This window comes from Leptodactylus fuscus, chromosome 5 (genome assembly GCF_031893055.1).
Source record: "Leptodactylus fuscus isolate aLepFus1 chromosome 5, aLepFus1.hap2, whole genome shotgun sequence".
NCBI lineage: Eukaryota > Metazoa > Chordata > Amphibia > Anura > Leptodactylidae > Leptodactylus > Leptodactylus fuscus.
The window spans coordinates 52,879,288-52,905,846 of record NC_134269.1 but is presented as its reverse complement, the minus strand read 5'-3'; the positions used below and the strand labels follow the sequence as shown (position 1 = coordinate 52,905,846).

The following is a 26,559-nucleotide window of genomic DNA, read 5'->3' as shown; positions in this document are numbered from 1 at the left end:
GCAAGCCGCCATGTTTAATACTACCGAGGAAGAAAGCAATTTGTCAGTCAAGCACTGTAACCGTAAAGCGTAGAGTCTGCTACATAGTCCCCGCCCACGTTCAGTCATGTAGCCCACAGACCTGCGCCACAGCGTATCTGGCGGTGATATACAGACCCCCGTGCTCTCATCTATGACCCTCTGTTAGAACGTCACTACTTGTCATTGACAGTAGTAAAGATGGCGGCTGATTTACCATTGGTCAATCTCAGTTCATGGAACGCACGTTGATTGGGAAATGTCAGCGCCGTGACGTCATTAGTACGCGTGAGGGGCACGTCCCCGTCAGCTTTTACGATCTGTGTTTGTGATTGGTCGGGTCGTTGCACCCTGCCGGGCTGACGACATAGCAGGCTGCTGGCCGGGCCCGGGGCACGCTACGGTTCCGGCTTTACTCACAGCCTACGTTATCAGGTACCGGCCTCGGATTTCCTGCCCTCCACCGGCACCTGTCCGCTTGTCACACCAGTTCCTAGACCGGGCACCGCGGCGGGATCATGTCCAGCCCCAGCTGTTCCTGCGCGGCCAGGATCATCACCAGTTCCCTGCATAGAGGTGAGCAGGGGCCGAGGGAGAGGTTGGGATTCCTCGGGGGGACACCGAGCTGTGGCCATGGGGTATACGTGTAGGTATGACCCCCTGCTGCCGGCGGTGTGCGGCGTTATATAGAGGACTGGTTGTCGGTACCCGGGGACACTCTTATCACTTCTAGGCAATGGCAGAGTATTCTCACTACTGTCCGGGGCTCTGCTCTGCCATGGTCACACAGAGGCTGCACACTTCTCCCGTCACTAGTATAGGACGAAGTGTCAGGGCTGTGTCCATTTGTTGCTAGGACCACACCAACTGCCTGTATCAGAGTGTTCTATTCACTGACTGCAAGCAGAGCTCTAGAACTGGAACTCAAGGATGTTTACAAAGTTTCTGAACTATTTTAGAGTTATAAGGTGTTTTCTGGGACTTAAAGGGGGTTTCCAGGAGACTAGGAAACCAAAGGAGAGGGTTAAAGTAAAGAAAAATGCACCACCTCAGTCCAATCCCAATCTGACCGGCCGGCATACTAGCCATGCCACAAGTTCAGAGGCTTTGGCTACCAGCAGTCACAAATCACTAGCCTCAGTGGGCACGTGTTGTGTACCAGTGACATATTAGTAGTAACATCACCGGTATTGAACATTTATCTGCTGAGCCCACGATTTGGCCACCTCGGTAACCTCAGCCTGTGAATTTCCAGTGCTGGAAAGAATGGGAAGCGAACCACCCAAAAAAAGGAATATATATATATAATAATTTTTTTTTTTTTTTTAATTTCACCTCTTCGCCCATAGGTTATCAGGATATCCTGAAAAACCCTCTTAGGCTGAGGTTGCAGTAATGAAGTGTTCTTCACTGTTACTTTTTATGTTATTTTGTGGGATCTCATCTGCACTGCAGGAAGAAACAGTGGAAATGCTGCATTTTCTAAAACACTTAAGTTTTTGGAATCTGTGGCACATTTGTTTTACCTGTGGAAATGCCACATTATTCAGAGATTTATCGCTGGTGGTGAAGGTGTTTATCTGCATTTCCGCCATAGCCTTAGGCCCTATTCACATCTGCGTTCGGGTTTCTGTTTGGGGAGTCGGCTTGGGGACTGCCCTGAATAGAAACCTATCCGCATAAAAAAGTGGTTACTTAAGGAAACCCGCAGACCCCATAGACTATAATAAGGCCCATGTTGTTTCTGCTCAGTGTCCCCAAGAAACATGGGGAGAGAAAAGCCAGCACTCTTCTCTTTCCATGTTTAGTCTATGGGGTCTGCGGGTTTCCTTAGCTAACAGTTTTGTTTTTGTTTTGGAGGGGGGGTTCTAGGCAGACTCCCCAAAAGGAAACCTGAACACAGAAGTGAATAGGGCCTTATAAGGGGTTATGCTACAAACAGTGTAGACGTAGCCCTGATCCCTTTGCGATGGAAGCGCCAGTGATGGCTGAAGTACAGCTCTGCAGTGAATGGGAGTAGGTTTAGCTGTTCTCAGGATTGGTGCGACCTCAGTGGCTAGGTTCCAATGATCCTCAATTTATCCTCTTTCAGATGGTCTCATGGCCCGTGGAGTGGAAGCGGTGCTCACCCAAGCACTGCTGCCACTTCGAACATCTGGTCGGTGGGGGTGCTGAGTGTCCAAACCTTACCAATCTGATATTGATGTGCAAGAGACCATCAGTATTTTAAGAGCTTGTACACAGACACTTCTCCCCAGTGCTAGGGGTAGTGACTAAGTGTCAGATTACTGGAGGTCTGACCTCTATGGCCCCCAGTGATTAGGAGAATAAGGAGGCAAATGTTCCTGTGTAGGCACAATGTGAATGAAGAACTGGTGTGCTTGTGTAACTAGCAATCATTCACTTTTCTGGGGCTACTACAGATCACCACTGGGGCTGACCCACAATAGAGGGATTCCAATCTTTCCACATAGCTCCCCCTGTGCATGATATTATCACTGACTGGTTGGCCTGGGTTCACAAGTTGTGATAGTGTGCTGCATGACCAACAGGTATTTTAGTGCAAATTGCGGTGGTTTTGTAGTGCTGGTATTCACCATGCAGTTATTAAATTACTTGTCCAGTTCCTTTTTTTATTTAATATTCTGTTTTAGATAAAATAGGAACTGGGCGACCCCTTAAAAAAAAAAAAAAAATTCTTGAAAGTGTGACCATGATAGCAAGTTACCATGAATAGTAGTAATGTCCCCTCTGGTATCACTTCTGTAACTATGTTCACAAAGACTGAGGCCATGTGACCATTGGTGGCGAATGAGAAGAGTCATGTGCCTGTCGGCATTTTTAAAGGGATTGCCCGACTTATTTAGAAAAAATATATATAAAAAAAATTATATAGATTAACAATTGGTCAGGAAATTTAAAAAAAAAAAAAAAAAAAAAAAAAAGTTAAAATCATTGACATTGTAGGAGCCCACCCATTCTAGCAGTGGCAATGCCATCCCTGTGGCTTCTAGTCTAAGGTCAAAAAGGATGCGGTATGATGATCTGTTTGTTGGCACGTCGCCTTAAGCCAATCACTCGCCTCAGTGGTGAGGTCGTGTACATGAATGGCGCATCGTTTCTGAGGGCAGTTGGTCCTATACATCCATGTCCACTTCACTCCTAACGCCTTGATAAGCTGCAGCATCACAGCAGGGACCAGACTGGTGGCCCTGACATGGCAAGCAATGCTTTTTTTTTTTTTTTTTTTTTTTTTTTTTTTTTTTTTTTTTTATTCCTCCCCTTTAAGTTTCTTATACTCTTTCAAGTATATGCAACTTTCACTAAGTTTTTTTTCTAAACATTGGTGGGAAAATGTCCAGCAATGGAACATCTGTCATGTTTGGGCACTGTGGGGAAATTAGCTTGGTAGAAGCAGTGGTGCGAACCAAAAAAGGCAAGACACGGACACAAAATGCAGCAAGCTGGGGCCACACGGTGGATCAGTGGTTAGCACTGCAGCCTTGCAGTGCTGGAGTCCTTGGTTCAAATCCTGCCAAGGGCAAAAAAAATCTGCAAGGAGTTTGTGTTCTCTCTCCAACATACAGCCTGAGCCACTAGCTAAACAGAATGGATAGCCTAACTATACGTGTGGCTTACTTCCAGCCATACGAACAAAGTAAGCGCAGTGTTGTCTCACCGGACTCAGGGTTACAGGACAGAACCATACACCTCAAGGAACTTCCATGAACTTTTTCTGGCCCAGAATGAGCCAAGGATCTACACCTGGGCTGAGGCCTACTCCAGATCTGCCCTGGATCACGCATATGTCAGAAACCTGGGGCTGATACATCTGGACTCCAGCACTCTGCCCGTCACCTTCTCACAGCACCTAGAGGCATGTTGCAGACAACAATAGTGTAAATGCAGAGAAACACTGCTAGTGTGCACTGGAGCTTATTTATCAAAGCCTTGAGGTTTGAACCCAGGACTGGGCATGCTGAATTTTCTGATGTCTCATCCTTGTTTTCTCTCTCCACTGAAAACACATCCCTGCTCAGGTGGGAGTGGGAGCCTGAGTGATGTAAGCTATTTCAGATGTATGGGTATCTTTAGACATTTACTGACCCTTCCAGTTTGCTTTTTTTTTTTTTTTTTTAAATTAGCGCGGAGATAACGCTGAAAACCGTCATAGACCACAATAAAAACTTCCCAGAAATCATCAAACAGTGGAGTTCTGTCCACATCTGAGGGTGGTTCACTTCTAACATGTAGTACAATACAGGTCTTAGCTTGTGAACAGCCATATTATATCTGCAATACCTGGGAGATTAACCCCTTAGATGCAGGGGTGAATGGTGACATTCACCATCCGTTATGGCTTTTGGAAGGCAGGGAGAAAAACACAAAACCAAAAGAATGACTTTTCCAAAAGGGGTTAATATGCTATAAATCCTGTATAACTGTCTGCTGGGGGTATATACAGATAGTGGGGCTGTTTACTTGTCTGGCTTGAGGGCTCCGACTATCTCTGTTTTGCAGCTGGACAATATATGGAAAATCCCTGACCTCTGTTCAAGGACAGTATTATCCACTGTGTTTTCTTTTATTCATGGAGCTTTTCACTCATCGCTCTTCCTTTTTGTTTGGGATGTAAACTAGCATTAATGTAACTAGTCCAGAGTCTCTTCTGTAAGCCACACGTGTCAGTTCCTGCACCTCACCTGTTATTTCATTCTCCTATTCCTACGGTGCACAGGTCTCATTGCCAGTAATGGCGGACTGTTGGAATATGCTGTGTCTGTGTATGCCGTATAGAAGAATTGTAGTACTGCCATGGCTGACTGTACTGTCATATAACATGTTATCTAACATGCACATGGTGGAGGGGGGGTGAGGGCCGTCTGTCTCTTCTGATCTAGTCTGCCATACACTTGCATGTTATTCTCTACAACGCTCTTAAAGAGAATCCTATGTACTTTCACTTTAGACATCCCATGTCATATTTGAGTGGAGTGTTTGTACAATCTGTTGGCTATGCCTATGGAGTCTATTTATTTTGTGCTGATATTTTGGCACAGTATGTTGGCTTTGGAGTCTCGCATAGTAATGATGTCCTTTGAGGATCTTCATAGCAGGCAGAAGTCCTTAGAGGACATGTGGCAGGCTGTTATGACACTGATTGTGGTTGCACTGCCACTGTCTATACAGCTAACACCAGAGCTACAATTGCAATACACAGTGTGGTGGTTTTTTTTTTTTTTTTTTTTTTTTTTTTTGTTTGTTTTTTTAGTTGAAAAACGGCTGTAAAGTTCCCATTGGCAATGCTGTAAGTAGGTAACCCCTCCCCTCCTGGTAATACTCGTCTATGGATAAGCACTGTGAGCAGAGGTAGGAGGCATTCCTCCCCGCTCACACTGTACAGCGCGATGGGCGCTGCTGTGGAGAAGGACGTACCTGGCTGACAGGAACGCCCTTCTGACTGTAAAGAGCTACGGTATCGGGACCGATAGCTCTTTACCCGGGGCACAGATCAGGAAAGCCGATAGTGCACTGAATTCAGTGCACTGTCAGCTTTCCAGCAGTATATAGAACTGCCTGTGCCCAAATCGGTGAAAGGTCCTCTTTAAGATGGCATTTGTACCTCCTACATAAGTAGTATATATCATACTTTACATGTTAGCAGTGTAAAAAACAGCCAAAGTAACTAAAGGGCAAACAAAATTTCTATTACTACTTAAAGGGGTCATACAGGGTTTGGAAGCGATGGCTACTTCCTTCTAACAACAGTGACAGACTGGATTAAATATTTTTAGGAGACTAAAAGTATTCCATGAGAAAGATATTGTTCCCTGAACTTGAAATCCACACCCTTGGTACTCCAGGAAACTCTTTTACATAAAGATAGGATTCTTAGCATTACAGCCGTGACATTACACAGCGCTGGAATGGTAATAATGGGTCTTGTTATCCTACGTGACTTAGTTTAATAAAGATCTGGGAACTGACAGACTCCCTGTAACTTACTGTAACACAACGGCATAGGAACCCAGCCATGGCTTATTGTGGCCGGGTTATCTCCTCATACATGAAGTGTCCTGGTCTGATAACCTGTACAATAAGGAAGTCATGACTGGGTTTCTGACAGTTCTCAGACCATAACAGTTTCTGTGTTCATGGTTGTATCCACTAACAACCAGTCAAGACTACACACTGTTACCACTAAGGGTATGTTCATGCAGTGGAAAATGGATTCTGCATGTGAACGTACTGCGTGGCTAGCCGTTACAGAATACAGATGCAGTACAACAGCATTCCGCTCCAGATTAGGCCCGAATGACTGGGCCTACTCGGGAGGGAATCTTTCGCTGGGGACGCCGCAGCTGAGTCGGACGCGGAATCTGCGACAAGGTAGGTCATCTCGCTTCTTTTTTCCGCTACTGGCTAGCGGGAAAAAGAAGCGCCCAGCTCCCATTGAAGTCAATAGGAGCTGTTTTGTCAGACGGATTTTGAGGTGGTTCCCATGTCAAAATCTGCTACTAAGAAACTCTGTGAGAACTAGCCCTAAGATAGTCTTTGATACTTTGTAAAAAAAAATAAAAAAAATTTTTATAGTTGAAAAAAATGTTTAACTTGTATTTGTATACATATTAAAATCTGGTTCTGTTCATGGTAAATCCCCCTTTAATGATCGGTGGGCAGTAACCCTGTTGTAAAAGGATTCTATAACCCCCTCACCTAGTGTGACATGGTGATAATAGAGAATAATAACCTTATGCTCACAATATATATATATATATAGTATCTCTTAAGCAGAAATTGTAGCAATCTCTAGGAGCCAGTACGTAATGTAACTGGAGCTGATGGCAGACGTGTACTCCTGTATTTGTACCAATGCACACACAGCAGTTCATGTTATTTGAGTTGCTTAATACCTGGTGTCTCAATCGTCCTTCTCCCAAACCCTACACCTCTGCCTTTCATCAGGACATAACCTGGGACCAAACATTTACTGCAGATACTATCTTTAGCAGCTCTTATTACCATACAAATACACATATACCACTCCTGGATCTAAAGCATTTTATCAATACTGAATGCACTTGGAAGGCCCAGCTTGTTTGTGCATCATATAGGTAGCCCATTGTCCTGTGGGGTCCCAGGTAATGTTTAACTTCTCAGGTGTCACCACAGGCCCTAGGTTTAATAGCCACATTGTGTTATTGGTTAGCCACATTGTGGTGTTGGGGGTGGGGTGGGGGGCAATCTAATTTCTAGAGTGATTGTCCACACCAGATCCCCCTTTTAACTTCAATTTGATAACCTTGATAGGAGGCCTGAAGTTTAAAGGGATAGGGTATGTCATAAATGTTTGCTAGCTATAGGGCCCAGTAGCGCGCATCTATCTTCAGAACAGATATCCTCCAAACGCAGTTTAAAATCTGTCATATATTATACATGTGAACATACCCTTATTTATTTTTTTTATTTTTTTAGGAGTTGCTTGTACTCGGGGACATCTGTCAATTTTTAGAAGACCTGGAACTCTTGAGACTCCTGTAAGGAGGAAAATAATATTTAGAACCTTCTCTGAGACTACAGTGTATTTTGCCTCTAAAGATGGTGCCAGCAAAGATGGGTCCGGGGATGGAAAGGTAGTACTAGTTTGTAAAACCATTGTCTTGTAATACCAGATCACTGTTTGATTTATTCATGTTGTGCCTTATCTCTATGAGCAGAAATCTGTGAGTGAAGGAGGCAGTAAGAAGTCTTCTGGCAACTCAGGGAAAGGAGGAAATCAGCTGCGCTGTCCAAAGTGTGGCGATCTTTGCACCCATGTGGAGACGTTTGTCTGTAAGTTCTCTTATGGTGTTAGCTGTAGATATAACTCATCCATGTCTTAGCCTGATTTTCCTATTTCTTCTAACTCCTTCTCTTCCGCAGCCTCTACCCGTTTTGTAAAATGTGAGAAATGCCACCACTTCTTTGTTGTACTGTCAGAGGCAGATTCAAAGAAGTCTATAAACCGCGAACCCGAGACTGCTGCAGAAGCTGTGAAACTAGCATTTCAACAGAAACCTCCCCCGCCACCCAAAAAGGTGATCCACTCCTCCGATACCTTGGTGTCTAATACACCTGAAGTCATTGGGAATAGCTCAGGAAGTGTGTGCTAAAATACATATGAGCTAGGCAGGCAATTGCAATGACTACACAACAACAAAACAAAAGTGACATGGCTTTAAAGGGGCTTTCCAGTATTCTGTATCATGGAAAGTTCTGTAACTTTCTAACATAATTTACGTTTCAAATTCTCTATTTTCAAGCTCTTGGTTTCCTGTTGGACTTGATGCGTAAGAAATAGAAGGCACTAAGAGGTATAGCAGGGACTTGTAGAAGTAAGATTATAGTTGTGTACAAATTTCAGGGACCTTTGGATAGAAAGTGGAAGTGCTTTAAAAAAAAAAAAAAAAAAAAAATTATATATATATATATATATATATATATATATATATATATATATATATATATATAATTTTTACACACATATACACCTACACTATTCTTTGATGCACCACTACTTACTGGTGTACATGTAGCAGATTTGTGATAGAAATTTCTGCATCTGAAAAATCAGTTCCGTACATCCAAATGTGGGATTGTTTATTTCAGCAGCATGTGTCTGGATTTTTGCAAATTCTAGATGCATGTCAGTCCTTTGAAACTTCTACAACAATGTTGGTGCATGAAAGTATATTCCCTTATAATTGCCTAGGCGCACATTTATTTCCCTTCACTTGGTATACTCTTTCAGGTGTCTCGTATTTAAAGGTATTGTCCCCTGGAGCCCATTGCTTCATACATTACAGGAGCCTACAAAGCCAGAGGGGCAGTGCTTGGAGGTTGTATCTTTGTACTAGGGGGCGATGTAGCCTCCTTGTTCTGCCATACAGGCATGGAGTAAACCAAAATTATTTTCATTGACAGTAAAATAAGAAATTAAATCAGGAAGTATAGTATAATAGAAAACTCTGATTTTAATTAACTGGTTGAGATAATGGAAACCACTTTTGATGCTCTGGACATTCATAAGACAGGCCTGGTTGTTAGTGGTGGTTGTAACAAAGTAGTCATAGAAGGGTTTTCTGAGATCAGAATTTTGTTGGCCTTTCCTGAGGATCAGCTCTTTGACCAAGCGTTTCAGTCCTCCGGTGACTCTTGTTGGTCCACTCACCTGCAGTATCGTAACAATATTCTGATCCTGAAAAAGTACTTAAAGAAACAATTCGCAACAGGTAGAAACATTGCAGTGTACCTCGGTTATAAATAACATTCATAAATTAATAGTCCAAGCTAATGAAAGAAACTTTATAATAGATCTTATTAATAAGATCTTTCCTGCCCAACTTTTCAGGCACTTACTTATTCCATATTGGTCTATGAAAAAGAGGGGGGATAAAAAGGCACTCAATTTCTTCTGCTGCGTTTCTGCTATTCCTTGCTTTAATACTGTTAGGTGTTAGATAAGAGGCTGCTAGTACACAGAATGAATAAATCCTTTAACTAGCCAGCAGGAGAATCCTACCTCACTCCTCTCTGCTCCATAGACAAATATAAGCAGTCACATTAACGAAGAAGAGCAGCTTAATATGTGGAGAAGGAAATCAGTTGTCTTTATAAGACTTATTACTAAGTTTCTTGTATTTAAAAGTTATTTATAACTAGAGGTATACTTTAATTTTCTTTAGAAAATGGTTTTCATCATTTCAAAAATCTGCCTTTATGACCTTTGGTGATATACATTGAAGGATTGCTTGTATCAGTCATCTTTTCCCTGATATCCAGAACATTTTACGTCAACAGTAACTTTCAGTTTTGATAAATGTCTATTCTGTTGCAGATCTATAACTACCTCGATAAATATGTGGTGGGTCAGTCATTTGCAAAGAAGGTGCTCGCAGTAGCTGTGTACAACCATTACAAGCGAATATACAATAATATCCCAGTTAGCGTCAGACAGCAGGCAGAGGTGGAGAAACAGGCGTCCCTAACCCCTCGAGGTGAGTTTGTTCTTTTAAAATATGCATGGAGCAGTTCTGCCCATTCTTGAAACCTATGGTGGCTGCATTCATCTTGTATATACTGTGTCAAACTATATGTGAGCTACACTGAATTATGGAATACATTTGTTGTTTTAGATGTGAGGAGTAGAGCATGTTGCTCAATACTTTTGACCACTCTTAACTCCCCAGGTGGCTAATACAACTAAATGTCGAAAGAAATACAAGCCTAACCATGTTTACTATCACTGATCATGCTTGCTTTAGAAAATCAATTCTTGTTAACTATAGTGCCATATGCAAACATATTGTTGTCTCCTGCCGCCCCCTGCCTCACCCTGTGTCTTCTACAGGAAATGTCTAACTTGGGCTGTCTGGATAGATTGGTGCTGAGAATGCTGAAACTACCCCCACTACTTCAACAGGCATTTGCCTAAGGCACTGTAGTAAATAGAAGTTGATGAGATATATATATATTTTTTAATTGCATGCTTTTTCAGTGAATGTTTGTACTTGTTTCCCTAGCCCCTGTTTAGCAGTGTTAGCCACTTATAAAACCGGAAACCGCGTCAGAATAGGACCAAAATGTGACTGTCATGGCTTCCGACTTTCGCAGCTTCCCGCTCCTGAATAAGCTGCGGAGTCCGCCTGAAGAAAGGACAGCTCTCTTTTTTTCCGTGAGCGGGAACAAACTTTTCACGGAAAAAAGGACGCTAGCGGTCTGTATAGACCTCTATTGTGAGGGGGCGGATTAGGCGTCAAAATCCGCCCCCTCTTGCCCCGTGTGAATGAGCCCTTAAGGTCTGGTTAACTGGTAATAGTGCAAGTCCAGAATCTGGAAAGCTGTGTTGACAATTGAGGAGGTGTACACAGACGAGTAGACCACCATATGTCAATAGTCTGGAGGGTGCTAGCTGCATCAATACAGTCTGCATTCTACAGAGGTCTTTAGCTCAGTATTTCATTTGTGAAATTACAGGGCTTTCCCATAATACTCTTATCCTCAAGCTGGGTGTCTGATTTTGGGAACTTGAGAACAGATGCCACGGTCACCTGTTTGAAGGGAGCAGTAATGCTCAGGCATGGTCTGTGTTCCATTCAGTTTTATGGGACTTATGGACCATTGTACTCCACCAGTCCCATAGAAGTGAATAGTGATGGTTGCACATGCAAATTCACACTGTGAACTTGACCCCTATTCTTGTGATTATGGTTGAATCCGGTGGTTTGGCGCCCAGCTATCAGACAGAGGATAAGTGATGTTGTTGAGGAAACCCTCTGTAATAGAATTGCGGATAATATGTCATGTATGTATCCAAACTGGAGCTACAGCCATGTGAATCTCTAGCTACATAAACGTCTTTGCTGTACAGGATTTCATGTTTACTGCAGTCATGTACTGTAGCTATCACTTTTCATTTTATACCCGGTCATTTGCACTTCTGGTATGCGGCCTCTTGTGAAAAGATCTGAGAGTTGCTGACACTGGGACTGGGGCCTGGTTGTCTCTAGTTCCAGCTATAGGTTTGCACTTACCTCTTTTTCCCCAGGCACCAGCAGAAACTATTCCATAAATAAGTATTACATTATATCTGTATCCATTCTTATAATCCACAGTAACCGGTCATGTGACAGGTGGGTACAAGACTTTGTGGTCACAAATAATTTTTTTTGTTTTTTTTGTTTTGTCTTTAGTAGTGTCACAAGCTTTGCTTTTGTCATCCATTGCCGCACTATTCTGTGAATCCTAAGCCGTACACAATGCCTCTGTTTGTACAGTCCGCTTGCATATTTTGTTGTTTTCTGGATACTGATTAACCTCTGCCCCTGCTCTTCTGCATGCTTGCTCCTTCTGACCTTTCCATCATGCTGGTTTCACAGGGCTTTGCTGTGTGCAGACGTCATGAAAAGTCAATTATTAAATGTTCAGATCAGGTCGTTTTAACATAAACTGCAAAGAAAAAATTTCAGCCCCCTTGACAAACGTTCAGTAGTAATTTCCACACCTCATGCAGTAACCAAATTTTTGTGAATTTACTGCAAAAAAACAAAAAAATATACCTCTGATTTAAAGAGAAAAAAACCCACACTTTCATAAATCACTAGTACAGGTGAATATAAGAAACTTTGTAATATATGTTATTAAATAAATCTGCTGACTTCCTCCTGATCTTCACTTAGACTGTTTACGTAGTCTGCCTCCATATTCAACTCTTTGGGGAGGAGGAAGCTGTTACTTGATGTATCGACTAATTCTGAGTCTTGAAGATGGCGCAATGTCAGAAAAGCTCTGTTAGGCTAAGGCCCCATGGGATGACCCGCAGCTATATAAAGCTCTGCGGGGAAAAAACGCGGCAGCAACGTATCACGGTTCTTCCTGCAGCACATTAAACAGAATGTTTGCAGAGTTTTCCTTTGTGGACTTTGTTACAATTAGATCTATGGGGAAGCCGCAGGCGTTTCCATAAATATAATTGACATGCTGCAATTTCCAAAACCGCGCAGGTTTTGGAAATCGTGGCACTTCTGCGCTGTGGTTTTTACAGCCAAGCGGGCATGGGAGTTGCAAGATTCCCATCCACTTTTCAGTTACTGTAAAAGGCGGCGATTTCTTAATGTTTTTTATTATTTTTTTCCCTGCGGTGTTACACTGCATGCAAATTGCTGCGTTTCTGACCCCTGGGACCCCGCCTTACTCACTACAGCAGCTGTACTTATTTCTATGTAATTTCCAGCAGCCACACTCCTATTCCCCCCTCCCCTCTCCATAGACCAAAATGTTAAAAGTAACACTGCCTGATAAGTGAAGAAAAAAAATTTCTTTAAAATATTACAAAGTTTCTTATATTTGCATAAAAGCACTTTGCATAAATAGTACAGTAAAGTGGTTTTATAATTGGAGGTACGCTTTAAAGAGGCTATCTCATGGGTCTGGATTTTGCCCGCAGAATGACTCTTGTTCATTGGATAAGGGCTAATCCACCGTATTCCAATGTTATTGGAAAACCCAGAGCTGTCAAATGTGATTTATGATGGTGACTTCACACCCATTTATCAAGTAACGGAAATCCTCCCGGGTAGATTTTGGCTAGGGAGAGTGATCTACTGGGTTTTCATTTCTCTTAGCAGGTTGCTTATGATCTCTTCCTGTCACTGTTTCAATCCCCTCTGTAGAGTTAGAGATCAGAAGACGGGAAGATGAGTACAGATTTACAAGTAAGTTTCCTCTCTCGGCATTGCTCACACTGAATTTTGTGGTCCCCTTTCCCCCAGCTGATTGTATGTTCAGATGGTGTGTTTGTAGCCACAATTTTCCCGCCGTACATTATCATCCTGGTTTATTCCCAATAATGAGCACTGCCCAACACTGATCATGTTCTAAATGGACACTGTTTAATGGAAGTATTGAGGTGATTTGAGTTTGATTTCCTTGAGTACCGGATGGTTATTGATTGTGCAGTCTGAACATAAGCAAAGCTCTCCATGCATGATTTGTATTACTAACAACTTGTTTTGTAAGTTCTTCCACTCCTGGTCACTCTTCATGCCATCCATGGACGTCTTTCATGAATCTTTATCATATTGTATACGGTTTCTGTGTAAAGAATAAGGTTTTTGGTTCACATACTTGGTACGTTTTGGACTATGTGAAATGTTAGTCCAAAGTGGGTTTTTTTTTTTTTTTTGGAGCGCACAGGTTGAAACTTTTTGCATTGAATGAGATTTCATATAGTCCGACTGTGTGTTCTCTCTCCAGAACTACTGCAGATTGCTGGGATCAGCCCGCATGGCAATGCCTTGGGAGCGTCAATGCAACAGCAAGTAAACCAACAGATGCCGCAGGAGAGGCGAGGAGGTGACGTGCTGGACTCAAACAATGATGATATCAAACTAGAGAAAAGTAATATCCTGCTGCTTGGCCCAACTGGCTCTGGTAAGAGACCTCCTAATATACTGTTGATGATGATGGGGTTTTTCTGCCCAGTCTCGCCCCAGTTTCATTGTCGGAATCTCCACTGAAGTCGCATCCTGTGGCCACATGCTGGTCAACCCCATAGAAGAGGCAGATCAGCACATGCAAACCTCTCTTCAACACAGCACAACTTTATTCAGGTCTGTTGTGCTACCTGCAGTGAGCGTTATGTGAACTCTGACTCGAGTGTAAACAGAGGGGAGCTTTTTCAGAATAAAAATGGTGCTGAAAAAGTTGACTTATACTTGACTATATATGGTATGTGTATATAGGTGTGTGTGTGTGTGTGTGTGTGTGTGTGTGTGTGTGTATATGGTTGTGTGTATGTATATAGATAGTCTGGTCTCCACAGTGAAACAGAGTGTTTACTTGACTCTTTCAATGGGCTTCAGCCAATATGACACATTTTTGTCCAGTACAAATAGAACTTGAGGCTTCTAAAAGGTCCATTTGTACTGGACTGAAGTATTGCTACACATGGAACAAAGATTCTGGTGTGCAGATTCTGTGGGTGTTTTTTTTTTTTTTTTTTTTTGTTTTTTTCCTCTCCTCATTGACACGTAGGAATAGCCTTAAGAAAGGCTATTCTCCTAACTTTAGATGTCTTCTCCGCGCCGCCGTTCCATAGAAATCCTGTTTTTTGTCGGTATGCAAATGAGTTATCTCTGAGCACTCTTCTTCAGGAACATCCTCTTCACGCGTCGTCTTCTGGCGCAGGCAGTCAAACTTGTAGGCTTTGGGCAGAACAGACTGGAAAAATGTCCGCCTACACAGTAAGTGGCCATTTTCTTGTGGCTTGTGGGCATGTGCAGTCGGCTCTGCCCGAGGCCTACAAGTTTGACCGCCTGTGCTGGAAGAAGATGCGTGAAGAGGACGTTCCTGAAGAAGATAGAGGTGTCACTGGAGAGTTCTCCCGCAGCATTGGGGACACCCCCAGTGCTGTTTGAGCACTGGGGCCCACCCCCCCAGTGCTGCGACAGAACTCATTTGTATACGGACGAAAACCGGGATTTATACCGAACAGCGGGGCGGAGGAGACATCTAAAGGTAGGAGAAGAATAGCCTTTCTTAAGGCTTATTCCTATGTGCCAACGAGAAACATGTTTTAATGGTAGAATCCCTTTAACCGGTTAAGGACCGCTGGCCGTAAATTTACGGCCAGCAGTCCTGGTCTCTAAGACCAGCCGATTGTAAATTTACGGCCGGTCTTCAGAGACTCACTAGGCAGGGGGTGGGGCGGGGGGAGGGCAGGGGTTAGGTGTTACTGACACCTAACCACCCCCTCAACAACATTCAGTCGGACTCAGTTCCGACTGAACGTTTTAACCCTTTCGATCGCGCCGTGAAACATCACGGCGCGATCGAAAGGGATCCGCCGCATATTGAAGCTGATCGGCACCCCCCGCGGCGAGATCGGGGGGTGCCGATGTCAGTTAAAGGTAGTCTGGGGTCTGGCCAGTGACCCCAGACTACCGGAGCCCCCACATACCTGGTTGATCCTGCCGACCGATGGAGGAAGTGAGCGATGTGTCTCACTTCCTCTGCTGCTTGCAGGACACGAGCAGGCTCATGTCCTGCTCGTGTCCTGCAAGCTACTATACAAAATCAGTTGATGCTTTCATGAAAGCATCAACTGATTCAAGTGTCCTAAAGGGACACATGAAAAAGTTAAAAAAAAAAAAAAAAAGTAAAGTGTATGAAAAAAGTAATAGTTATAAAGCCCAAAAATCCCTTTTTCTCTATACAAAATGAACTATATAAAAAAGTACTAAAAATTAATAAAAACAATGCATATTTGGTATCGCCGCGTCCGTAACAACCTGTACAATAAAACTGAAATAATATTTAATGTATACGGTGTACATCTGAAAAAAAAACGGAAAAAACCCGCCAGAAGTAGTGATTTTTCACCATATCACCTTACAAAATATGCTATAAAAAGTGATCAAAAAATCATATGCACCCCACAACAGTACCAATAAAAAGCGCAGGTTGTCCCGCAAAAAATAAGCCCTCAACCAACACTGTCAACCGAAAAATAAAAATGTTACGCCTCTCATAAGATGGCGATGCAAAAATCACTGATTTATGTCCCCAAATGTGTTTTTGTTCTGCAGAATTAGTATCGCATAAAAAATAGTATAAATGAGGTATCGCCGTAACCGTACCGACCCGCAGAATAAAGGGAACATGTTACTTTTACTGTGCGCTGCATGGCGAAAAATTTAAAGGGTACAACTCAATGCCAGGATTTTATTTTTTTTTAAATCCAGCAAGAAAGAGTTAATAAAATGTATTCAGTATGTTGTAGGCACCCAAAAATGGTGTCATTACAAAATATATCACATCCCGCAAACAACAAGCCCTTATATGGCCGCGTCACCAAAAGAATAAAGAAAATATAGCATCTACCAATGTGAAGACAAAAAAAACCAAAATCGCCAAATTATTAGAATACAACTGGCGGCGTCAGGAAGGGAATGTATAAGCTGTGTCAGTGTACTTCAGGAGACACCCCAGATTTACAGTTTACAAGGGAAAGACACCAGAAGTGACCCCCAAAATGAGCCCCAGAGTGACTCCCCCAATCATAGGAGCTACTGGGACATAGTAGGGAATTTGGTGTCTGCAATGTACTCCGCACCGCTTACACATTCCCTCTTCGCCATCCGCTGTGCAGTCATGTCCGGGATACTAATACTCACTACACCCCCTGAGAAATTCTTTGAGGGGTGCAGTTTTCAAAATGGGGTCACTCCTTTGGGGAATCCACTTTTCTGGTACCTTACAGGCTCTACAAACATGGCATGGCGTCCAGATACCAAACATCTGAATCTGTACTCCAAAAGCCTCATCGCGCTCCTTCCCTTCTGCGCCCTGCTGTGCGCCCAAACTGCAGTTTATGCCACATGTATGACACATGTATGACACTGGTGTACCCGGGATAACGGACGTAATGTCATATGTGGGTATAAACTGATATTAGGGCACAGCCGGACACAGAAGGGAAGAAGGGTTATTGGGTTTTTGGAGCGCAGATGGTTTGGTTTTTGGATGCCATGACACTTTTGCAGAGACCCTAAACTTGCCCCTACAAAATGGGGTTTACAGTTACCTCCAGGTCTCTCCAAAAGGAACATGGCCCCCAGAAAGTCCCTCTAAATCTGTACCCCAAAAGCTAAAAAGCGCAGTGCTCCTTCCCTTCTGAGCCCTCCTGTGTGCCCAAGCAGCAGTTTACACCCACATATATATATTTTTTGCCCCTCGGGATGGCCCCTTAATAGTTTTAGGAGTGCAGGTCTCTGACAACACAAAGTGGGTGCAATGTATGGGGCACCGAAATGGCATATTTCTTTCAAAATTTAAATTTTCATTTTGGACATTCATTTTTTGGAAGCATTTTAGGCACAAAATGATAATACCCCTTGATTCATTCCTTGACAGGTGTAGTTTCTAAAATGGGGTCACAATGGGGGGGTTTCCATTGTATTGATACTTTAGGGGCTCAGCAAATGCGACATGGCACCTCAAAACTATTCCAGCCACATCTGCCCTCCAAAATCCAAATAGCTCTCTTTCCATTCTGAGCCCCACCATGTACCCATACAGCAGATTATGGCCACATATGGGGTATTGCCGTGTTCAGGAGAAATTTTGTAACAAACTGTGGGGGGCTTTTAATTCTTTAACTACTTGCAAAATTAAAAATATGGCGCTAAATGGACGATTCATTGGGAAAAAAAGTAATTTTTCATTTTTACATCCCAATGTTAATAAAATCTGTGAAACAGCTGTGAGGCCAAAATGCTCAGTATACCCCTAGATAAATTCTATGAGTGGTGTAGTTTCCAAAATGGGGTCACTTTTAGGGGGTTTCCACTGTATTGGTACTTTAGGGGCTCTGCAAATGCGACATGGGACTTGAAAAATATTCCAGCAAAATCTGTCCTTCAAAAGCCAAATAGCTCTCTTTCCATTCTGAGCCCCACCATGTTCCCATACAGCAGATTATTACCACATATGGGGCATTTCTGTGTTCAGGAGAAATTGTTTAACAAACTTTATGGAGCTTTTTCCCCTTTATCCTCTTGTGAAAATGAAAAATTTGGGGCTAAATTGACAGTTTATTGGAAAAAAAGTAATTTTTCATTTTCATGCCCCAATGTTAATAAAATCTGTGAAACAGCTGTAGGGTCAAAATGCTCACTCTACCCTTTAATATGTTCTGTGGGGGGTGTAGTTTCCAAAATGGGGTCACTTTTAGGGGGTTTCCACTGTATTGGTACTCTAGGGGCTCTGCAAATGAGACATGGCACCTAAAATTATTCCAGCAAAATCTGCCATCCAAAAGCCAAATAGCGCTCTTTCCATTCCAAGCCCCGCCATGTACCCATACAGCAGAATATGGCCACACATGGGGTATTGCCGTGTTCAGGAGAAATTGTGTAACAAACTGTGGGGGGCTTTTAGTCCTTTATCCCCTTGTGAAAATTAAAACTTTGGGGATAAAGTGACATTTTAGTAATTTTTCATTTACACATCCCAATGTTAGTAAAATCTGTGAAACAACTGTAGGGTCAAAATGCTGACTATACCCCTTGATGAATTCTGTGAGGGGTGTAGATTCTAAAATGGGGTCACTTTTGGGGGGTTTCCATTGTTTTGGTACTCTAGGGGCTCTGCAAATGAGGCATGGTGCCTGAAAATTATTCCAGCAAAATCTGCTGTTCACACACCCAGTGTCGCTCCTTCCCTTCCATGCACTGCTGTGTACCCAAAAATCAGTTTACGCCCACATGTGGGGTATTTCTGTGCACGGGAGAAATTGCATAACAAAATGTGAGATGCATTTTCTCCTTTAACCCTTTGTGAATGTGTTAATTTTAGGTCTAAATGAATGTATTAATGAAAAAAAATAAAATGTCTAAATTTCACTGCCATATTATTTTTCTTATGAAAAACTTAAAGGGTTAACAAACATCCCAAATGCTGTTTTGAATAATTTGAGGGGTGTAGTTTTGAAAATGGGGTGATTTATGGGGGTTTCTATTATACAGGCCTTTATAATTCCTTACAGAACTGAAGCGGTCCCTAAAAAATTGGTTTGGGGAATTTTCTTGCAAATCTAGAAAATCGCTGTTACACTTGTAAGCCTTGTAACGTCCAAAATAAATTAAAAGACAATCAAAAGATGATGCCGATATAAAGCAGAGATATGGGAGATAATATTTATTTATGTATTTGGGTGGTATGACTATCTGCCTGAAAAGCAGAGAATTTCACATTTTGAAAATTGCAATTTTTTCCAAATTTCCATCAAATTTCCTAGTTTTTTTATAAATAAATACACAAATATTGATTAATATTTACCACTAACATGAAGTATAATGTGTTACGAAAAAAACAGTCTCAAAACCACTTGTGTAAGTTAAACCGTCTCAAAGTTATTGCCATTTAAAGTGACACATGTCAGTTTTGAAAAAAAAGGCCTGGTCTTTAACATACTTTTGGGCCTGGTCCTTAACCGGTTAAGCAGTATGTGTGGGATTCATCATCACCTTATTACATGAAATAGGGATAGTTCTAGTGTGTGCACGTAGGTTATTGATGTAAAAGTTGCACGCCTGTATTATTCCACTATTATGTTGATCACGTTCTGTGCCTGCTTACTTGAGCAGGATTAATAACACTCATGGCTAACACAATTTATAGCCTGCACATAATCTAGTAATCTGACCCCATGGAATTATAAGTGTAATTTAGGTCATGTTGTCAGTTCCATGTGACTCATGTCTTTTGAGCTTATACCTTTGTTGACATACTTGCTGTAGTGCATTCAGCTTAATACTGGATGTTTTGAGGTTTCTTTTTTCTGTATTGACATAGTCTTATTGTCCCACAGGTAAAACACTTCTTGCACAGACATTGGCAAAATGCCTAGATGTCCCCTTTGCTATATGTGACTGCACTACTCTGACTCAAGCTGGGTATGTAGGAGAGGACATCGAGTCCGTGGTTGCCAAACTGCTTCAGGATGCCAATTACAATGTGGAGAAGGCTCAGCAAGGTGTGTATCTTGTGTGGCCCGCTTTTTTCTTAGCTACAGCGATCTAAGAAACCAATTAAAGTGTTTTTTCCTTCTTCAGGAATTGTATTCTTGGATGAGGTTGACAAAATTGGCAGTGTCCCTGGTATCCATCAGCTGAGGGACGTGGGTGGAGAAGGTGTGCAGCAGGTAAGACTAAGTTGTAGTCTAGTTGTATTGGAGCCCATGTACATAAAAGGTCTGTTTTGCTATCCATCACCAAAAGACCCCACGTGATAATGGACTGCTTTGCAGTATGAAGTGCTGCAGTATTCCAAAGGAAATCTTAGCGTGCCTTATACAGCAGTGTTCTGGCATATAAAGCATTAAAAAAACTTACTTTTTTGCTCAATTTGGGCTTTTGTGCTAAAAATTTTAACTCTTATGTTTTTGTGCAGTCCTTGCCCCTTTTCTGAAAGGGGCAGTGACCTTGGTGGGGCCACTGATTTTCTCCAAATTTTGGTAGTTTATGCCAGTTTCTGGTGTGTGATCTGCCATAGATTTAAAGGGATTCTACCATTAAAACTTTTTTTTTTTTTTGTGTGGATAAGACGTCGGAATAGCCTTTAGAAAGGCTATTTGTCGCTTACCTTTAGATGTGATCTCCGCCGTGCCGTTCCTTAGAAATAACGGTTTTTACCAGTATGTAAATTAATTCTCTGGCAGCGATGCGGGCGGGCCCCAGCGCTGAAAATGTGATGGGGGCGTCCCCACTGCTGCTCGAGAACACGATCCTCCCTCTTCGGCTGGATCCTCCCCTTCTCTGTTGTCTTCCTTCTGCATCCCCTCCGACGCCTGCACAGTTGGCTCTGCCAGTGTGACACTAGTAGAGCAGACTGCGCGTGCCGGCCGGCGGCCTTTTTTGGGAGGCTACTCTTGCTCTTGTAGTTCAATGCAGGAGCGGCCGCCCAAAAATGACCGCTGGCTGACATTCGCATTCGGCTCTGCTGCTGTCTCACTGGCAGAGCCAACTGCGCAGGCGTCAGAGGTGACGCAGGAGGAAGACTACAGAGAAGGGGAGGATCCAGCCGAAGATAGAGGCGTCGCAGGATCGTGTTCTCGAGCTGCAGTGGGGATGCCCCCCCCATCGCATTTTCAGTGCTGGGGCCCACCCCCATCGCTGTGAGAGAACTAATTTGCATAGCGGTAAACGGTATTTCTAAGGAACGGCACGGCGGAGATCACATCTAAAGGTAAGAGACGAATAGCCTTTCTAAAGGCTATTCCGACATCTTATCCACAAAAAAGGTTTTAATGGTAGAATCCCTTTAAGTATATGCCTTGCTACGTTTCACATTGTACTAAACAACTAAATATCTGTAAAACAGATTGATCAATAAGAACCATCTTACAGACTATGGGTGGCAATGTGACTGATTAGTGTATTGACAACTTAACCTAATACAAGACGACATGTATTTCTTTACTGCTATCTGTTGCATGATTTTGAGCATGTCTTCTTTCTTATGTATAAAACTGCTGAATCTCCTCCACTTTAGGGCTTGCTGAAGCTTCTTGAAGGTACTATCGTTAATGTCCCTGAGAAAAATTCAAGGAAGCTGCGTGGAGAAACCGTTCAAGTTGATACTACAAATATCCTTTTTGTAGCGTCTGGTGCTTTTAATGGCCTGGATAGGATCATCAGTAGGAGGAAGAATGAAAAGGTTTGTTCAGATCCAAGATCCTTTCAGTTGGAGTATATTATCCTGTCCATAGGACACATCATTTATATCACATTGGTGGGGTGCTTGGCATCAGACCATGCTTGCAGTAACTTTGGCATCAGACTAAGCTAGACTTTAATACCTGTAAACTGCTGATCTGCATGGCACAGAAAGATGAGTAATCTGTGAGCAAAGTCATGAAAGATTTTTTTTTTCTGTCTCTGACTATCCCATCTGTAACCACACAAGCAACTAAAATACTTTTTTCTTACATTATAAGCTGTAAGATGTGCAGAATCTTCAGTCCTTGTAGTTAGCATACATGCATGAGGATAATCTGCCCCTTCCATCTGCTTTTACCTCTAACCTCAGTCTTTTTGTCTTGCCAATCTGATGTATCTGGGGACGTGCTTCCCTAGTGACAGGAACATTTTTAGAGATTTTTTTTTTTCAAGTGAAAGCAACAACATTTTAAAGTGTTACAGAATCACAGCTGTATGACTTAAAAAAAAGTTACTGACCATTTAGAATAATGAACACTATATATTCCCTTGTTTGCCTGGAAATCCAGCAGAGAGCATCCATTTGTGTCCACAGTCTTGCTGGCCACATGTGCGGGTGTGTGTACGAGCGCTGATGCTCTGTCTCAACATGACCTCACTGCTCGGCCACTCATGGCTATCTGCTGGATTTGCAGCTGAATGTAGAGTGGAGTATACCCTCAGGTGAGGCTGAAATGTGAACTGTAACAATGTAAAGTGTTTTTTGTTTTTGTTTTGTTTCTATATTCCACATCTTACCCTACACAAAATAAGGGAGCGTTCACACTACCGTCGGTGTCCGACATGTAGTGTCCGCTCCTAGTGTCCGCTCAAAATCTGTCACGGACACTAGTAGCGGACACTAGATGTGTCCGTGACACCTGTCATTCACTTGAATGGGCATCGGGTGCGTTCTTTTGCACTCCGTGCCCGTCCTTCTCTGTCCGCAAGAGAAGATGTCCGACTTCTCAAGCGGACAGAGGAACCCTGACTGTTCATATTACGTGCTTATGTTTGTGTTCTCTGGTAGTTAAGATATGTAGGTGTCGTGTATACATTGGATATGTTTAGGTTCAATGCCTCACAACAATATGACTCAGATATACACTTGCATTTAGCTGAAATGTTCTAGCAAGACCTTGAATACCTGATTCATAACAAGGCCTGCAGTATTACATGGCAGACACTTAAATAATACCTACTGTATGTGCAGAGTGTGCCAGAGCAGGTGAAGCTGATGCTGTATGTGCAGGGATGTGGCTATTGTGTATGGTACAGGCTGTGATACTTGAACATGATAGTACAGAGATAGCAGGTGTTAGCATGACTTTGAGGTGTGTTACTGCCTTAGTTTAGTGCGGCTGCTCATTTACTTTGTGTTTTGGAGAATGCGTTATGCAAATTGTGCCTAAACATTCGTAGCCCCAAACTAATATTGATGGCACAACAAAGATTTGTTTGAAGATTTAACATAAGCTGTATTATTTTGTTTCCCCTCCACCCACTTAATATTTTGTTTTCCTTCTGTCCTTTAGTATTTAGGATTTGGTATAACTTCCAATATGGGAAAAGGCCGTAGAGCTGCAGCAGCTGCGGACCTGGCAAATTCAAGTGCTGAGTCGAATGCAGTACAAGATATTGAAGAGAAGGATCGGCTACTGCGTCACGTGGAAGCAAGAGATCTCATTGAGTTTGGCATGATCCCAGAGTTTGTGGGTCGTCTACCAGTAGTGGTTCCCCTTCACAGCCTTGATGAACAGACTCTTGTACGCATCCTCACAGAGCCACGTAATGCTGTGGTGCCGCAGTATCAGGCTCTCTTCAGCATGGATAAGGTTTGATTTTTCAGTCTTTTGATTTGTGTGTGTGTGTGTGTGTGTGTGTGTGTGTGTGTGTGTGTGTGTGTGTGTGTGTGTATGTATATATAATATAATTTTTTTATTTTTTTTTCGTTTGTAACATTCATGTATTTTTCAGTGTGAATTAAATGTCACTGAAGGCGCTCTGCGGGCCATTGCCAGGCTAGCTCTTGAACGAAAGACTGGTGCTAGAGGCCTCCGCTCAATCATGGTAAGTACACGTTATTTCCCAGATTTTTTTTTTATTTTTTTTTCCTACTGTGAAAAATTGAGTGACGTGCAGCAGCAGGTTACTATTGTGTGCGGTGATGGAAGGGTGCCCGTTAAACAACAATTAGCTGAAGGTCTGAGCGGTGCCAGCAGTTTAACTCTGACCTAAGCTAACCTGTGAGGCGCAGGTGTGTGTTGTGTTTTTTTTTTTTTTGTTTTTAATAAATTTTCCATAAACTTGTGGACTGGCCACTGATATTATGGTTTCCCTTACTTAAAGGAAAAACTCCTTCTTGAGCCTATGTTTGAAGTTCCAAATTCTGACATAGTTTGTGTTGAGGTGGACCAGGAAGTGGTTGAAGGAAAAAAGGAGCCATCTTATATTAGGTAAGTAAAAGTCCTTACTGCTTTCTGGGAAAAATCTATTAGTGATTGTGTAAAGTCTTTCACGTTAGGCAGAAAAGGACTGGCACCTTGACAGCTGTTGCGACACTGCACTTAGCTGTATTTTACAGTCAGGATTTCTCGGTGTAGTCTGGATTTCCTTCACAGTGTATAAGGAATGTAGATCACTATAAGGCTAGGCTTTAACATAGGATTACATGATGCATTGCATTGTTAATGACATTTTGATATTGGGTGGGAGTATACGGTTCAGTACTAAAAACTAATATGATTGAGTACTAAGCAGTGCAGAGTAGCAGAATGTTTCTCTCCATATAGAGAGCATGGTGTGTGTGCACTGTTTGGCATCCACCATCTTCTGACCTGCCACTTATTCGTGTGGTTCCGGATGCCTCATAGGGAGAAATACTCCTTTCCTTTCCCCACTTTCATCAGTTATTTCAACTGGGAGGGACTTGTCACTATATAGGAAGGGAGGAGAATGTTTCTGGTGGCACAAACAGTGGGTTCCTGATGACCTGCCACTGCCGCTCATACCATTGGGACTCATAAAAGTGGATCGCAGTCGATGCTCAGTGTGCATGCACTGTAGATTGTGTGTAATAAATATATATGTGTAGTATGCGCAACTTTTTTTTTTTCTGTTAATTTGTGTTTCTTTTTTCCCACCATAGAACACAAAATAAAGAGGTGACGGAGGAAGAGTATGACTCTGGCGTGGAGGAAGAAGGCTGGTCTCGGCAGGCAGATGCAGCGAACCATTAGACTGTTCTGGCTCCCTACTGTTCTCCCTCAGTATTAGCATTGCTTATTCCCCTTAGAGAGAGAAAACACTTTTCACAATGCTGAATATAACTTTTATTACCTGGGAAAACTCACTTTGGGAGAACAACTGAGAATCTTATTTCATGGAACTTCAGATTTCTACTGTAGAGAGCAGTGTTTATACAAGTCATGCGGTATCTCTGTATATTACCTGGGGCTTTTTATAAGACTACAATCTTTTTGTTAACACTTCTTAGAGCTTCATTTACAGGTTAATTTTACAATGGTGTTCTGTAACTGTTGTGCAGGCATGCACTCTACTAAATATAGTGCTTGTTTGGGCTACACGGGGGGTCTCGCATCTCCCAAACTTTTTTTTTTCCCATTAGTGCTGATGTTTCTTGTCAGAGACCTGTTTTTATGTTTTTTTGGGGGGTTTTGTTTTTTTAAACGTCATGGCTGGCCTAAACTAGAACATTACATGAATATTAGAGATTTTATTGCTCCTCTCCACCAATGGTATGTTTTATATCTACTAGAATTATAGAATTCTGGCAATAACAATCCCCTCTTCCCCCACACACTTCTTTTTGAATGAATGGAGGTCAAGCCTGTGCACTATAGCTCCATTTAATGACTATGGGAAGGACTGAGAGAGTTGGGTAAAGTGTTTGACTGTCTTCAGCAGTCTCATAGACTCTGAATGTAGGAATTGTACAAATGCTCGATCACCGTTTATTCGAACAGGAAGTCTATACCCATGTTGTGGTGACCAATTGTCTGATCACCCCCAGACTAGCAGTTATCAGTAGACAGAGGATAACCTAATACCAGAATACTCCTTTAACCCCCCACCCACAAAATCTCCGTTGGCATGGGTTCATATCAGTGGGTGCTTTCCATGTGTCTATGGTTTGTGCCTCCCAATCACTGCATGATATAATAAGTGATCATACATGTTGGTATAATATGGGCACTTTACTCACAGAACTTGCACCCGCTCTCAATATAGACGTTTGCTGGGCCATGGAACCAAGATAATATAACATGCTGCACCCATGGTCCATTTGTAAGTGTCCTATGTCTGGCTGATAACTGCAATCCCTGAGTAGCCTGTCTCCTAAAACCCTACAAATTCAGCATTTCCCATAATCCAGTAACTTCTATAGTAAAGGGATTGTTGGTTCTTCATGCAATCATATGTGATTGATTTTGTAATTAATTTCCTGCTGGAAATGTATATCATGCTGCGGACCCCACAGTAGTGACTGGGTTGTTAAGGAAAGCTTTTAAGTTATAGAGAAATGCTTGTCTGCTGAATTCTTTTTTTCTTTTTTTTTCTTTTTTTTTTTCTTTTGATTTTAGAATTTCAAAGAAACGGGCTAAGATATTGTTAATTCCTTGTAACATTCACCTGAATAAACGTCTTTAGCCAAAATGTTTGTGACACTAAAGGACTTACATGGTTTCAAGTTTTGTAGTTCCTTTTAATCGAATTAAAA

At 42.3% G+C, this 26,559-nt stretch overlaps 1 protein-coding gene across 3 annotated transcripts; it reads left to right on the top strand.

Annotated features, from left to right (window-relative positions):
* The first annotated feature begins 347 nt into the window (after window positions 1-347).
* Window positions 348-26,559, top strand: CLPX (caseinolytic mitochondrial matrix peptidase chaperone subunit X). Of its 3 annotated transcripts, XM_075273158.1 has the most exons (15): window positions 348-594; window positions 7,495-7,652; window positions 7,737-7,851; window positions 7,942-8,096; window positions 9,896-10,055; window positions 11,673-11,690; window positions 13,230-13,271; window positions 13,813-13,989; window positions 19,931-20,095; window positions 20,175-20,263; window positions 21,613-21,777; window positions 23,354-23,653; window positions 23,796-23,888; window positions 24,168-24,274; window positions 24,967-26,559. In XM_075273158.1, the coding sequence occupies exons 1-15, from the start codon at window positions 537-539 to the stop codon at window positions 25,055-25,057; spliced, it is 1,893 nt and encodes a 630-aa protein (XP_075129259.1). In that variant the 5' UTR covers window positions 348-536; the 3' UTR covers window positions 25,058-26,559. The 3 variants fall into 3 exon arrangements, with proteins under 3 accessions (XP_075129259.1, XP_075129260.1, XP_075129261.1); XM_075273159.1 differs by lacking the exon at window positions 11,673-11,690; XM_075273160.1 differs by lacking the exons at window positions 11,673-11,690; window positions 13,230-13,271.